Below are 14,742 nucleotides of genomic sequence, written 5' to 3'. Positions count from 1 at the left end.
TCTGCTGTGGGGGAGGAAGGTAAAGGAGATTGTGAGCTGCTCTGAGACTCTGTCCTTGAAAGGGCAGCTGCTGTGAGAGCCCCACCCACCTCACAGGGTGTCTGTTGTTGGGGAGGAAGGGAAAGGAGATTGTGAGCTACTCTGAGACTCTGTCCTTGAAAGCGCAGCTTCTGTGAGAGCCCTCTCACCCCATCCACCTCACAGGGGGGTCTGTTGTGGGGGGAGAAGATAAATGAGATTGTAAGCCGCTCTGAGTCTCTGATTCAGAGTGAAAGGCGGGGTATAAATCTGCAATTCTTCTTTTTAAAAAAACATCACTAATGTAAAAGAACATTTATCAGCTCCAAAGCTGAGAGCCAGTTTGGTGCAGTGGTTAAGTGTGCGGACTCTTATCTGGGAGAACCGGGTTTGATTCCCCACTCCTCCACTTGTACCTTCTAGCATGGCCTTGGGTCAGCCATAGCTCTGGCAGAGGTTGTCCTTGAAAGGGCAGCTGCTGTGAGAGCCTTCTCCAGCCCCACCCACCTCACAGGGTGTCTGTTGTGGGGGAGGAAGGGAAAGGAGTTTGTAGGCCGTTCTGAGACTGTCCTTGAAAGGGCAGCTGCTGTGGGAGCCCTCTCCAGCCCCACCCACCTCACAGGGTGTCTGTTGTGAGGGAGGAAGGTAAAGGAGATTGTGAACCGCTCTGAGACTCTTCAGAGTGGGGGGCGGGATATAAATCCAATATCTTCTTCTTCAAAGGTACACAACGTGCTTAATGTTGCGGGGTCCCTGATTGGTCTTCAGGAGGAGAACATCTCAAGAATCGAGGAAAACAACAGAGGCTGTCCAAGATTTTCTGCCAGTCAACAATATTTCTGTAGTCTGAGAGGGGAATCGGCGGGATAACATGTCTGCTGGAATGTTTTGGGCAGGAGGATAGAATCCTCCACAGGAGCAACGTTTTGATGGGGTTTGTTTAGCTTCGCAATCTTTAATAGCCTTATCAGAAGTTTAAAGAACGCTTCTTCATCATTAAGGTCTGTAAAGATCCAAGTCCCCAAATGATCTCCCATCTAATTTATAGAGAAGGAGATCTCTCCAAGGTCGAGCCGTCAGTTTTTTATAACCGAAAAAGAATTTTTATTTGTTTCTGGCCTGCTGTCATGAGGGATTCAGGTAGTTAAACCCAAATTTGTGCTGAATGCAGAAACGTCACTAAACTGTGCCGATCTTCTGCAAATACCTGGGGCTACCTTCCCGTGAGTCAGACTGCTCATCTATTCAGGGCAGTGTTGCTGGACTCTGTCAGGCAGCTGCACTACTCGAATCACAGGCAGAGGTCTTTCTATCACTTCTCTATCTGTTCCATTTAAATGCAGATGTTGACGATTGAGAGCCCCTCCCTCCCCTCCTTTCAGGCTCAACAAATAGCTCAATAAACAGTGCAGAAAGAAGAAAAGAGAGCAGACTTAGTCTAAATCCTGCTAATCAGTAAACAATGCATTCTAACTTTTAGAACTATAGTTTGAAAATATTTACGGGCCCTCGAGCACCCACCCAAGCTTCACTAAGCTAAGCAAACCGAGAACACCAGTTTCCCAACAGGCAATCAATGGCCTCCGCATTTAGAAATGAAACCTAAAGTGATTGTTCCCACAGGCTTGTAAATAATTGGTCGCATACAAAAACCTAAATGTCAGCAACAACTGGTTAGCTAGGGATACAGCCACTTTGATCATATTTAAATCCAGAGACCAAGAATGGTATTGAATTGTAACACAAGTTGAACAGCAAAAACACTGCAACTTGCTTTAAGAATGATATGGGGTTTTATATATTAAGAACATAAGAGAAGCCATGTTGGATCAGGCCAATGGCCCATCCAGTCCAACGCTCTGTGTCACACAGTGGCAAAAAAAGGAGGTTCACAAGTGGGGTTAGAAGCCCTTGCCCCCCCGCCCCCCCCAGCACCAAGAATACATTGACAGGAGAGATCTTTCCTGGATTTGTTCATGAAAAATACCATGCATCATTCCAACAGCACTGAAAACCTACTGTGTTTTCAGTAAAATATGTCCATAAATACAATTATAGCTGGAATTCTTATTGCTTTTCAATTACATTTAAGATTACTTCTGTTGTGACATTTGATAACACTCAAACAACCTTGTGAAAGAGTTGTCTTGATGCTGTCTTGCAGAAATAAGATGCGAAGGATGAGGAAAAACCAAATTGGGGGGAACCCCCCCCCCAATTCCCCTCCCTGAGCACCTCCCCCCCAAATTCTTCTGATAGCAAAACTGGGAAGTTTTAGAGACTATCCCCACCCCCCAAAAATAGATAACTTCTGTGAACTGTTTTTCGGAATGAGTAAAATGGAGTAAAATTGGGGAGTAAAATTGGGGAGGGACGGTGGCTCAGTGGTAGAGCATCTGCTTGGGAAGCAGAAGGTCCCAGGTTCAATCCCCGCCATCTCCAAAAAAGGGTCCAGGCAAATAGGTGTGAGAAACCTCAGCTTGAGACCCTGGAGAGCCGCTGCCAGTCTGAGAAGACAATACTGACTTTGATGGACCGAGGGTCTGGTTCAGTATAAGGCAGCTTCATATGTTCAAATGCTTCTTAAAAACAAGCCATTTAAAACAACCTGACCTGCTTCACTGGCCTGTTGTGAAGATTCAGTGGCGGGTTCAGGAAGACATGGTTGCAATACAGAATAGTTTAAATTCACTGGGAAAGTACAGCGATGACTACAGCTTTAGGTGACCAAATCCCTCCTGATCCAGTTGTCTTTTATGAGGATATATCAGAAAATCCGTGAAGGCAGCACACACACGATTGTTTATTGCTGTTAATATGATGACTGTGGCAAAAATGTGGGTTGCCTCCTTCGGGAAGCGGAATGGTCTACCTTCAATAGTTGTAAAGGGACACAGAATCCAGAAGACGGCATGAATAACCTGACAGGTTTGAAGCACCTTTGAGGCAGAGGGATAAAGCAGAGGCGGTCTTATAATCGCCGGCATACGAGATCATGGCATTTTTGTTAAAGTCCCGAGGCTGAATTTAGAGTTTGAAAAACTGCTGGATGTCTGTTTTTGCTGTCTGATGATATAATTAAATCTTGTTTTCCTGCTAGACAATGAATTGTTTGGCCATCCATTTAATTAGGATTTTTTTTTAAATTTAAAAAATATGGAGAAAACAAAAGGGAGAGGAGACAAGGGTGGCAAATGATTGGGATATGGAGGTTCACAAGTGGGGTTAGAAGCCCTTCCACTTTGCCCCCCCCCTCCAAGCACCAAGAATACATTGACAGGAGAGATCTTTCCTGGATTTGTTCATGAGAAATGCCACGCATCATTCCAACAGCACTGAAAACCCACTGCGTTTTCAGTAAAATATGTCCATAAATACAATTATAGCTGGAATTCTTATTGCTTTTCAATTACATTTAAGATTACTTCTGTTGTGACATTTGATAACACTCATACAACCTCGTGAAAGAACTAGAACTAACTGAGGGTGATTCAGAGCCTCAAGGAAAAGGTGGCTTTTAAGGAGGAACCTGAATTGTCACTACAGATGATATGCACAGGGAGAAAATTCCACACAGAAAGGAACAAGGGAAAGTGGGCAGTAATGATAAAGAGAGCTATGCAGCAGCTGGAGGAACGGTGGTTGCAGACTGTATATTAAAAGGAACAAGGAGAACTTTAAGAGCTTGTACTTCATGCAGGAGGAGATGGGAAAGAGAGTTCTAGAAGTGACATTATAAGCAAGACAAGAGTTGGGGGCTTCCTTGTAAAATTAGCAGAACGATGAAAAGGTTGAAGTAGGTTAGAGAGAAGATGGTTACAATCAGGGCTTTTTTTGTAGCAGGAACTCTTTTGCATATTAGGCCACCCGCCCCTGATGTAGCCAATTCTCCAAGAGCTTATAGGGCCCTTTAAGGCCTATTGTAAGCTCTTGGAGGATTGGCTACATCAGGGGCGTGTGGCCTAATATGCAAAGGAGTTCCTGCTACAAAAAAAATCCCTGGTTACAATGATTCAAAGCAGGATATGGCCAAAGCAGAATCCTGGGTTTTAGCTGAAGGAACGACCGATACATAGCTCAGTCTTGGGTGTACGGAGAACTACACAGCAATGCAAGATCCAAGTTGCAAGTCAGTGGAGATACAGAACTAGGCTGAGAGGGAGGCAGAGCTGAATATAACCTGATAAACGTTTAGAAAAAAAAAATGAGACACATGCATCTACCCAGGGCAAAACACCCCTTAAAAGCAGAACACCACCCATGGTTATAACAGCCTTTATTCACTGGGACTTCACCCACAACACACGCTCTAGACCCAGGTCTTCTCTGGCACTTGACATCCAAAATTCTCTGTCAAACTACATCCCTGGGCACCAAGTCGCATGTTCTAAAAAACAGAAACTATTTCTTGAACACGTAGGCACGAGGAGAGGAACATCTTCCCCGGCAGCCTATGGCATCAGCAGCGGCGCTGACTCAGTACAGCCCAAAGAAAAACAAAAGCTTCGAAGGAGGCAAGTTTCTGGAAAAGAAGACAACAACAAAGAAGGGTTCTATACCCCACTTTTCTCTACCCTAAGAAGTCTCAAAGCGGCTGACCATTGCCTTCCCTTCCTCTTCCCACTACGGGCACCTTGTGAGGGAGGTGGGGCTGAGAGAAAGAACAGTGACTGGACCAAGGTCACCCGAGCTGGGTTCATGTGGAGGAGGAGTGGGGAATCCCACCTAGTTCTTCAGACTAGAGATCACCGCTCTAAAGCATTACACCACACTGGCTGCCCAAGGTGACCGCTCCTGCGCAAAAACCAGCTTGCAATATACAACGAAGGAAGAAAAGGGGATGGTGAGCAGGCGCTCAGACCAGATCTCAATGCACAGCAGCCAAGAAGGTCTGAGCGCCTGCTCCGGCTGCAACGCCACTGAGGATGTTCTCCGCAGCTGAGAATGAAACATCTGGAAGGAAAACTTTCTCCAGTAGAACACGGCACTTGATCCCGAAAGATTCTACAAACTCTCATTACTTTGTTCTCCTTCCAAGAGCTCCTGGCTCTCCCAAAACAAATCTGACCTGAACTTCGTTCTAAAAGACCACAGAAATGACAGAGGTAGGCTGGTGGGAGAACAGCAAGTCAGACTTGCCCTAGGAAGAGCAATTAGTACTGCAGTAAAGAACAATGACTTTTTAGGCTGCTTAGGAATACCTTTTTTTAAAAAGACGGCCGCTACGTCACCCAGTATTGGCCCTGTCTTCTTCAAGGGACTTGAGCTCTCTTGGGCACCCTTCGACCTAGATGCTGAAAAGCTGAGAAAAAGATTTAGAGGAGACCTGCAAGACCAAGGTTGTCTGGAAGGAAAATCCAAAGGACCTACCAAGAAAACTGAGGAAACACAAACTGGCTTTTATCCACTTGCCTGTTTCAAGCAACGGAAGGCTGTGCCAGACACCTGAGGGAATGCGGCACTGCTTGCAGATTCTGCCCCCTTGCCAGATCTTTACTAGTTTATGCTGAAGTCCTCTGACCCTCAGGAATAAAGTGGGAGGCGGGAGTGGGGGGAGACCTCCATGGATTGCAGCAAGAGGCAAAAGAAGTCAGTATTTCAAAGAACGCAAGCAATTCTTCAGCGACTTCACAGAAAAGCAAGTTTATATTACGACGTTACACAAAAGCAACAATCTGAACCTTTCGCTTCTTTTTAATCCAACCTGTTCTCTTCTTCCTTGGAGATCTTCAAGAAAGGCTGAACGGGCACAAGGATCCATACGGGGCCTTCCGACAGTACAGTTCTGCAAGCTGTGATAACTCTGGAAAGGAGGATGAGCATCGGCCGGAGCGTCGGTTTAAAAAGCCAGACTGCAGAAGCGGAACAATGTGAAAATGAAGTTGTCTTGTACTGAATCAGACCTCTGGTCCAGCAAGGTCGGTACCGTCTACTCAGAAGGGCAGTAGCTTTCAGGCGGAGAGGTCTTTCCCTTTCACTCACCACCTGGTCCTTTCGACCGGGCACGGCAAGGGAGTGAACCCAGGGCCTTCTGCATGCAAAGCAGATGCTCTACCACTGAGCCTGTCCCTGAACACGAAGTTTGCAAGGTTCAGCTGCTCTACTACTCAAACATAACTCCATACAAATCAGTGGAGGGGACAGGGTAGATATATTTTCAGTTGCATTGGTAGGCAGGATGCATATAAACCACAGCAAAGGAGGTTTTATCTACATTTGAGGAAGGATTTCCCAACTGTGCGGTGTGTTTCACACTGGAAAAGTCTGCTTTGCAAGATTCGTTATCGCTGGAGATTTTTAAGCACCGACTGGATACCTACGTGGGTCAGGATATCATGATGTCGTTCTTGTGTTAACGCTGGGTTGGACTAGATGACCCGGGAGTTCCCTTTCAACTCTAGAGGCTGAATAAATACTAACAATAGATTTGGTCAAGCACAAGCAATTCCTTTTAGTGGTAGCCTGGGTTACCTGCTGAATGAAACAGAAAAGGCCATTCTTGAGAATTCAACTGATGGCTTTTGTTCAGGATCTACAATATTTGGAGAAAGGAAGGAGCCACGGGCTGGGAAAGGTAGGTGCCTCAAACTATTTATAAACACCAACAAAAAGTTTATTAGGAGCAGAGTGTCAACGTAATGACGCAGCTTTGTAATCGCTCAGAAATTTTCATATTCAACGAAATCAAAGAAGAGAGGGAAAGATACATTTTGCCATTCACTTGTTCTGTTTTTTTTTCTCTCAGTAACCAGCAAGATGGAAAAATTCTGGCCAACTCAAAGGCTTGCTAATTAAGACAATTTGTCCAGTTCTAATGAAGGACACTACCCCTGATTTTTAAGACAGGAGTCCAGCAGCACCTTGAACATATATGAACATATGAAGCTGCCTTGTACTGAATCAGACCCTCAGTCCATCAAAGTCAGTATCGCCTTCTCAGACTGGCAGCGGCTCTCCAGGGTCTCAAGCTGAGGTTTTTCACGCCTATTTGCTTGGACCTTTTTTAGTTGGAGATGCCGGGGATTGAACCTGGGACCTTCTGCTTCCCAAGCAGATGCTCTACCACTGAGCCACTGTCCCTCCCCCAAGATTATGAACATATGAAGCTGCCTTGTACTGAATCAGACCCTCGGTCCATCAAAGTCAGTATCGTCTTCTCAGACTGGCAGCGGCTCTCCAGGGTCTCAAGCTGAGGTTTTTCACACCTATTTGCCTGGACCCCCCCCTTTTTTTTTTTTTTGGAGAAGCTGGGGATTGAACCTGGGACCTTCTGCTTCCCAAGCAGATGCTCTACCACTGAGCCAGCGTCCCTCCAATTCCATCACCTACTGCCTAGACCCTTTTTAGTTGGAGATGCCAGGGATTGAACCTGGGACCTTCTGCTTCCCAAGCAGATGCTCTACCACTGAGCCACCGTCCCTCCAATTCCATCACCTACTGCCTAGACCCTTTTTAGTTGGAGATGCCGGAGATTGAACCTGGGACCTTCTGCTTCCCAAGCAGATGCTCTACCACTGAGCCACAGTCCCTCCATCTCCATCACCTACTGCCTGGACCCTTTTTAGTTGGAGATGCTGGGGATTGAACCTGGGACCTTCTGCTTCCCAAGCAGATGCTCTACCACTGAGCCACCGTCCCTCCATCTCCATCACCTACTGCCTGGACCCTTTTTAGTTGGAGATGCCGGGGATTGAACCTGGGACCTTCTGCTTCCCAAGCAGATGCTCTACCACTGAGCCACCGTCCCTCCATCTCCATCACCTACTGCCTGGACCCTTTTTAGTTGGAGATGCCGGGGATTGAACCTGGGACCTTCTGCTTCCCAAGCAGATGCTCTACCACTGAGCCACCGTCTCTCCATCTCCATCACCTACTGCCTGGACCCTTTTTAGTTGGAGATGCTGGGGACTGAACCTGGGACCTTCTGCTTCCCAAGCAGATGCTCTACCACTGAGCCACCATCCCTCCCCTTAAAGACCAGCAACATTTATTCCAGCATGCGCTACTTTTGAGTCAGGGCTCACTTCTTCAGAGGTTTTCAGCTTTGCTCAGATTGGCCCAGAAGGAGGAGTCCCTGGACAGCACTTGAGGGGCGCAAATAAATGGGACCAAGTCACTTATAAATACTGCAGCGTTCACATTACACAACTCCGCAGCTATAAATGTAATGTGTTCCAGCCTCTCCTCTCAACCGTCCCATTTCCACCTCCCACGTGAAAGTCATCATCAAGAAGGAACGCCACTTAAAAAGCACATTTCAGTGCTTGTGAATTAAGGAATAACCTGCTCTTCTTCCTAAGGGCTAGAAGAAGTTGTTTATAGAAGGATACCCTTTTCAAGACTGTCAGCTATAGAGCCTATAAAACAAAGACGCCCTCCTCTCACAGATGTGTCATGTTAAAGACACACAACAATCTCGGGAGTTAGCAGTAAACTGCCATAGCTTGTTTTCTCCCACTTGAGTTACACACACATTTCCTTACGGAAGATGCACTTGAAACAATTCAAGAATTCCAAAGCCATTTACCCCACCCAAGAGATTCACAGTTTCTGCAAATGCTTAAGCCTGGGGGGGGGGGTTCTGATTTGGTGGGGTGGAGGGATATAGAAGAGACCTGATCAGGGCACAGAATTGGAATAATGCTCCCCATGCTTTCGAAACTATGTAAACTTCTCATCAATATAGCTAATTCCCAAAATTCCCAAGGTGTGAATAGAAGACGACGACAACATTGTATTTATATTCCGCCCTCCACTCAAGAGTCTCAGAGCGGCTCACAATCTCCTTTATCTCCCTCCCCCACAACAGACACCCTGTGAGGTGGGTGGGGCTGAGAGGGCTCTCACAGCAGCTGCCCTTTCAAGGACAACCTCTGCCAGAGCTCTGGCTGATCCAAGGCCATGCCAGCAGGTGCAAGTGGAGGAGTGGGGAATCAAACCCGGTTCTCCCAGATAAGAGTCCGCGCACTTCACCACTACACCCAATTGGCTCTCTCTCTCTCTCTACTTAAATTCAGAAACTGGAAACATGAACAAACGGATAGAACTTGCTACAAATCTGAAGAAAGCCACAGGTTTGCACAAAAAATTTGAAAATTTAAAAATAAATAGGTTAACCTCCCCCCCCCCTCAAAAAAAAAAATAGAAGCGGCACTTGCGGCTTTAAAAACTAATGCTTGCAGTAATCACTGGGGCTGTTGTTAGGCAACCACTACAGTACTGCAGAGTTCAAGCATCTTCTGTCAGAAAAAGGCAGGGGAAGAGGGCAGAGAGCCCTTTCCAGGGTGGTTTTGGCCTTTAAAGGGGGGGTCAGGTCTAGTGACAACCACTAGGTGAACTGCTGTCACCTGAACCGCATGACTCACTCGGGATTGGCTGCTTACTACTTTTCATCAGCAGCTACACATGGAAGCCAGTGTGGTGTAGTGGTTAGAAGCTCTGGATCTGGGAGATCTGGAGGGACGGTGGCTCAGTGGTGGAGCATCTGCTTGGGAAGCAGAAGGTCCCAGGTTCAATCCCCGGCATCTCCAAAAAAGGGTCCAGGCAAATAGGTGTGAAAAACCTCAGCTTGAGACCCTGGAGAGCCGCTGCCAGTCTGAGAAGACAATACTGACTTTGATGGACCAAGGGTCTGGTTCAGTATAAGGCAGCTTCATATGCTCATATATGAGACCTAGGCTGGATTTGCCACTCTGCCATGGAAACTCACTGGGTCAACTTTGGGCCAGTCATACACTCTCAGTCCAAACCAACTGGATTCTGAAGAAAATATGGAGAAAAACACAAAATATGGATTTGGGTGACTACCATTTCTCCCCTGTGGAGAAACTCAAGGTGTAAATGAAATATAACTGAAGATGTGGAGCGATAAAAGTAGGCTGGTTGGTGGGAGAGAAAAAGGCAGAGAAAGGTGAGGAAAGAGATATAGAGGAAAAGTTCATTTCCCCCCAAATACCCTTGAGAGTTCCCCACTGTGCAGCTGGGCCTGGCCTAGCATCTGGTACTGTAGAACTGGACCACAGTTTTCCAGGATAGAGGCTGCCAGGGTGAGAGTAAGCGGGAATGCTGAGATGAAGGCAGGTAAAGGCGGATGGGCTGGTACAGGGGAAGGATAGAAGGAAGCGGGCAAAAGGGAGCAGCTATTGGGGAGGGGAAATGAGATACGCTCCTGCAAGTCCTTGTTTTATTTCTTTCACAACATAAAATGTTATTGTATAATTTCTAGCTTCTGTTTAAAAACTACTGTATAAAACGGTACCGTTTTGGCACATTTAAAGTATAAATGCCTCGGTTTTCTAGAAGTCAGTTTGCAATATATTTAATACTCGAGAGAAAACGGCAAACTGTTTCACCCTATGCTAGTACAGTGTGTTAATCTTTGCCATCTAAGAAGCAGGGAACAAAGAAAAGTAGAACAAATTCTGGGGTAAACAAAAGTGAGCATATTATTTGGACAGAAACTCTCTCAAAATCTTAGAACAAAACTAGCATATCAAACACTGGCTTCTTTAGTCTTGCATTATAACTAAACACAGCATAGCACATTAATTGCTGCGTTATTCACATTCTAAAAATAAACACTGTTGAAAATATGTTCTACAGTAAGTTTAGGAATTGCCATCACTCAACACTGCAATCCATGAAATTACACGTAAGTTTTCTTACCGCACATTGTGAATGAGTAACACCTAAAAATGTATTATAGCATTGGGGAAAAGTGCAGAAAAGGCCAACTAAAATGATTAAGAGGGTGACACACTTTCCCTATGAAGAAAGGTTAAACAGATTAGGGCCCTTCAGCTTGGAGAAACAAAGACTGAGGATGACAGATGACAGAGGTTTACAAAATTATGCACAGGTTGAGAAACAAGGATTTTTCTTCCTTTCTCACAATACAATAACTCGTGGGTGCTCAAGGAAAGCAAGGAGCAGTTTAATGAACAGATTAAAAAAAAGTATTTCTTCACCCAAAAAGTAATTAAGAATTTACTGCCACAGGAGGTGGCAACAGCTACAAGCACAGACAGCTTCAAGAGAGGATTAGATATATGGAGCAAAGGTCCATCAGTGGCTATTAGCCATAAGGTACAGAAAGAACACTATATCATTATTAGAACACTATATCATTATAATTAGAACACTACATCATTATAATTAAGTATATCATTAATTATAAAAGAGAAAACATTTCACAGAAGCTTTCTCCCCCCCACCTCCTGTCTGGGTTCTCCAAGATCTCACAATTTTTCCATTGGTAAGAAGTCCCTGACGTCTTCTGGTTCTTTGCCTCTACTTCTACACTACCCCTCCTTCTAGGAGTAATTTTTGCCTGAAAACTAAGGGCTGCAATCCTGTACTTGCTTATTTGGAATTATGCCGCCTTGGATGACACGAAGCTTACTTCTGAACTACTTGGCCAAACTGTTGCTAGGTTTGCTGACGGCTAAAAACGAGGGCTCTAAATTAGGAATTCCAATCCCATTTAAATCAAAAGATCATTAGAATCAAATGCATCCCATCCTGACTTAAGTTTTAAAAAAGCAAAATAAAGATAAGACTCTAGATTTGCTCCATTTATCACTCAAATTAGCCTCCCCCATCATGTACAATATGCGGACAACTCATCTACTAGATCAGGTTTTCTCAACACACGTGTGAAGGATTTTTATACTATACAATATCTAAACATCATTTCTATCGTTACTACGACAGTAGCAGAAATATTTCCAAAAGAAAGTACCCTTAAAGATGCTAATTTATACACAAGACAGAAAAGACTTGCTAGCTACCACCGCAGTGTTGAAAGACCGGCAGGAAGCACGTTCTTCCAACAATCAAAACTAGACCTTTTGGAACATCTGTCAGAAATGACCCTGTTGGCCTTCCAGATCAAAAACCATCTTCAACTGTTTGCATTTATGTGCACAACGGTACTTTAAAGACGTTGCACCCCAGTTCCTCTCATTAACTGAGCTACCTTTTTAAAGTTGCCCTGCTTTCGGATCCGTTCTAGTCCCATCCACTCTTGTCTGTCAGAAAACCACAGTCATTCATTCACACCACTAACGGATAACGTGCGTCTAAAACACATTTGAACGCATTTCCAAAAAAGCAGCTGGGTTCCTAGCAGCCTGCCTTTGTATTAAAGAGCGCGAGAGAACCCCGGGGCCACTGCGTAGCGTTACCAGAACCGGAGCTGCAAGAAAGTTTGCACAATCCGACGCCTGAACGGCGGCAGTGGGGGGGACGGGGGGAGAGAGAATCCAGTTCCTGAGGTGAGAAAAAGCAGTGACCCCCCCCCCCCGAAAAAAAAAAAAAAGCAATACTCCCTCTATGCTGTGAAGTCTTGAGAGCAAAAATTCTACTTTGTGAGCTACTGGCATTAAAGTTGTGAGCTCCTGCAGAAATTATTGTGCTCTGGGGCCATTTCCCCTAAGCTAAGACCAAAATGTGTGAGCTGTTGGCTAAAACTCTGTGAGCCAACTCACACTAACTCTGCTTAGAGGGAACACTGCTGGCTAGGAATATTCCTAATTCCCCAACCCCACATTTGCATGAGGTGTTTTTTTTTCTGTTAAGAACCCCCCAAAAGCGGACACCTGCTACCCAACGTCCCCTCTAAATTGCAGAGTCCTGTGAGACAAAATTCTACTTCGTGAGCGACTGGCATGACAGTTGTGAGCTCTTGCAGAAATTATTGTACTCTGGAGCCATTTCCCCTGAGCAAAGACCAAAATGTGTGAGCTGCTGGCTAAAACTCTGTGAGCCAGCTCACACTGACTCAGCTTAGAGGGAACACTGCTGGCTAGGAATACTCCTAATTTCCCAACCCCATATTTGCATCAGGCTTTTTTTTTTTTGTTAAGAACCCCCCAAAAGAGGCCATGCCCTCTAAGAAGAGGGCATCTGCTACCCAATGTCCCCTCTAAGCTGCAGAATCCTGTGAGCCAAAATTCTACTTCGTGAGCGACTGGCATGACAGTTGTGAGCTCTTGCAGAAATTATTGTACTCCGGAGCCATTTCCCCTGAGCAAAGACCAAAACGTGTGAGCTGTTGGCTAAAACTCTGTGAGCCAGCTCACACTGACTCAGCTTAGAGGGAACACTGCTGGCTAGGAATATTCCTAATTCCCCAACCCCACATTTGCATCAGGTGTTTTTTTTCTGTTAAGAACCCCCCAAAAGCGGACACCTGCTACCCAACGTCCCCTCTAAATTGCAGAGTCCTGTGAGCCAAAATTCTACTTCGTGAGAGACTGGCATGACAGTTGTGAGCTCTTGCAGAAATTATTGTACTCTGGGGCCATTTCCCCTGAGCAAAGACCAAAATGTGTGAGCTGCTGGCTAAAACTCTGTGAGCCAGCTCACACTGACTCAGCTTAGAGGGAACACTGCTGGCTAGGAATACTCCTAATTCCCCAACCCCACATTTGCATCAGGCTTTTTTTTTTAAGAACCCCCCAAAAGAGGCCATGCCCTCTAAGAAGAGGACATCTGCTACCCAATGTCCCCTCTAAGCTGCTGAGTCCTGCGAGCCAAAATTGTACTCCGTGAGCGACTGGCATGGCAGTGGCGAGCTGCTGCATCCCCGGGTGTGCTCTGGGGCCATCCTTCCAGAGCTGCATGCCTGTGAGCCGGCTCACCTCCGCGGGGCCACTGAGCCCGAGTTCTGCAAGCGGGCCAAGGATGCTGCTGCTGCTGCCCCTTCCTTCCCTCCCTCCCTCCCAGACCCTCCGTCCACTCACGGCTGTAGAGGGCCAGGCAGGCGGCGTCGGGGCCGGTGCGGGCCTCGAGGCGCAGGGCCTGCTGCTCCTGGTGCCGCTGGATCTCGCCGTTGGCGTCGCCGATGGTCAGGAGCCGCACGCCGGGGAAGACCGACACCGCCGAGGCCGCCATCTTGACATCCCAGACTCGTTCAGCGGCGGCACACACACACCGCGCGGAGGGCGGAAGGCGTCGCGCCGGAAGGCCCGCCCCCTCGGCCCCGAGCGGCGCAAGCGCAGTGGCGACAGCGAGAGGGCGACAGCGCCCCCTCCGTGCGGGAGGCCCAGCCGGCTCCCGCGGCGCGTTGCCGCCCCCTCGGCTGGAGGCAGGGAAAGGCGAGGCGGAGCGGGGACGGGGCGGCGCTTCTCCGGTTCCCCAAGCGGGGCAGAGAACCGCCCTCGTCCCTCGCAGGGCCTGAGGAGCGGGGCGCCCTCAAAGGCGCAAAAGGGGGTTGGAAGGAAGGAAGGCAGGCAGCCGCAACACGCTGCTCCGGGGCTGGCCGGCTAGGTCTAAAAATAATGGTTGCCACCTGCAACTATAAGACGATCATTTAACTTTTGTAAGAAACAAATGACATTTTCAAAAAAGTGGGAAAAAAGTAAAATTAAAACTTTTGCGAAATAAATGTATATGCGTGTGTGTATATATATATATGTACACTGTTAATTACTAAACATATATATCTATAGATATAGTATCTATAGCTACACTGCTGGCTAGGAATATTCCTAATTTCCCAACCCCACATTTGCAGCAGGTGTTTTTTTTCTGTTAAGAACCCCCCAAAAGCGGACATCTGCTACCCAATGTCCTAGCCAGCAGTGTGGGTGGATGGATGGAGAGAGAGAGAGAGAGAGAGATATCTATATATATACACACATATATAGATAGATATATAGATATATAATATATGTTTAGTAATTAACAGTGTACATATATATATATATATATATATACACA

General features: G+C 46.4%; 1 protein-coding gene across 4 annotated transcripts in view; it reads right to left on the bottom strand.

Annotated features, from left to right (window-relative positions):
* The window catches only part of CARM1 (coactivator associated arginine methyltransferase 1), a 78,674-nt gene extending 64,690 nt beyond the window's left edge, over positions 1–13,984 (bottom strand). For 2 of the 4 annotated variants that reach the window (XM_060236785.1, XM_060236786.1), the window contains exon 1: positions 13,764–13,970. In XM_060236785.1, coding sequence (XP_060092768.1) covers positions 13,764–13,914 — 151 coding nt within the window. In that variant the 5' untranslated portion in view covers positions 13,915–13,970. Of the gene's footprint in view, positions 1–13,763 lie in introns of all 4 variants that reach the window. The other 2 variants (XM_060236784.1, XM_060236787.1) reach the window with 2 other exon arrangements.
* Positions 13,985–14,742: the final 758 nt, after the last annotated feature.

The sequence above is a fragment of the Heteronotia binoei genome, chromosome 4, assembly GCF_032191835.1.
Source record: "Heteronotia binoei isolate CCM8104 ecotype False Entrance Well chromosome 4, APGP_CSIRO_Hbin_v1, whole genome shotgun sequence".
Lineage (NCBI taxonomy): Eukaryota > Metazoa > Chordata > Lepidosauria > Squamata > Gekkonidae > Heteronotia > Heteronotia binoei.
This window is presented reverse-complemented; position numbering and strand designations above follow the sequence as displayed.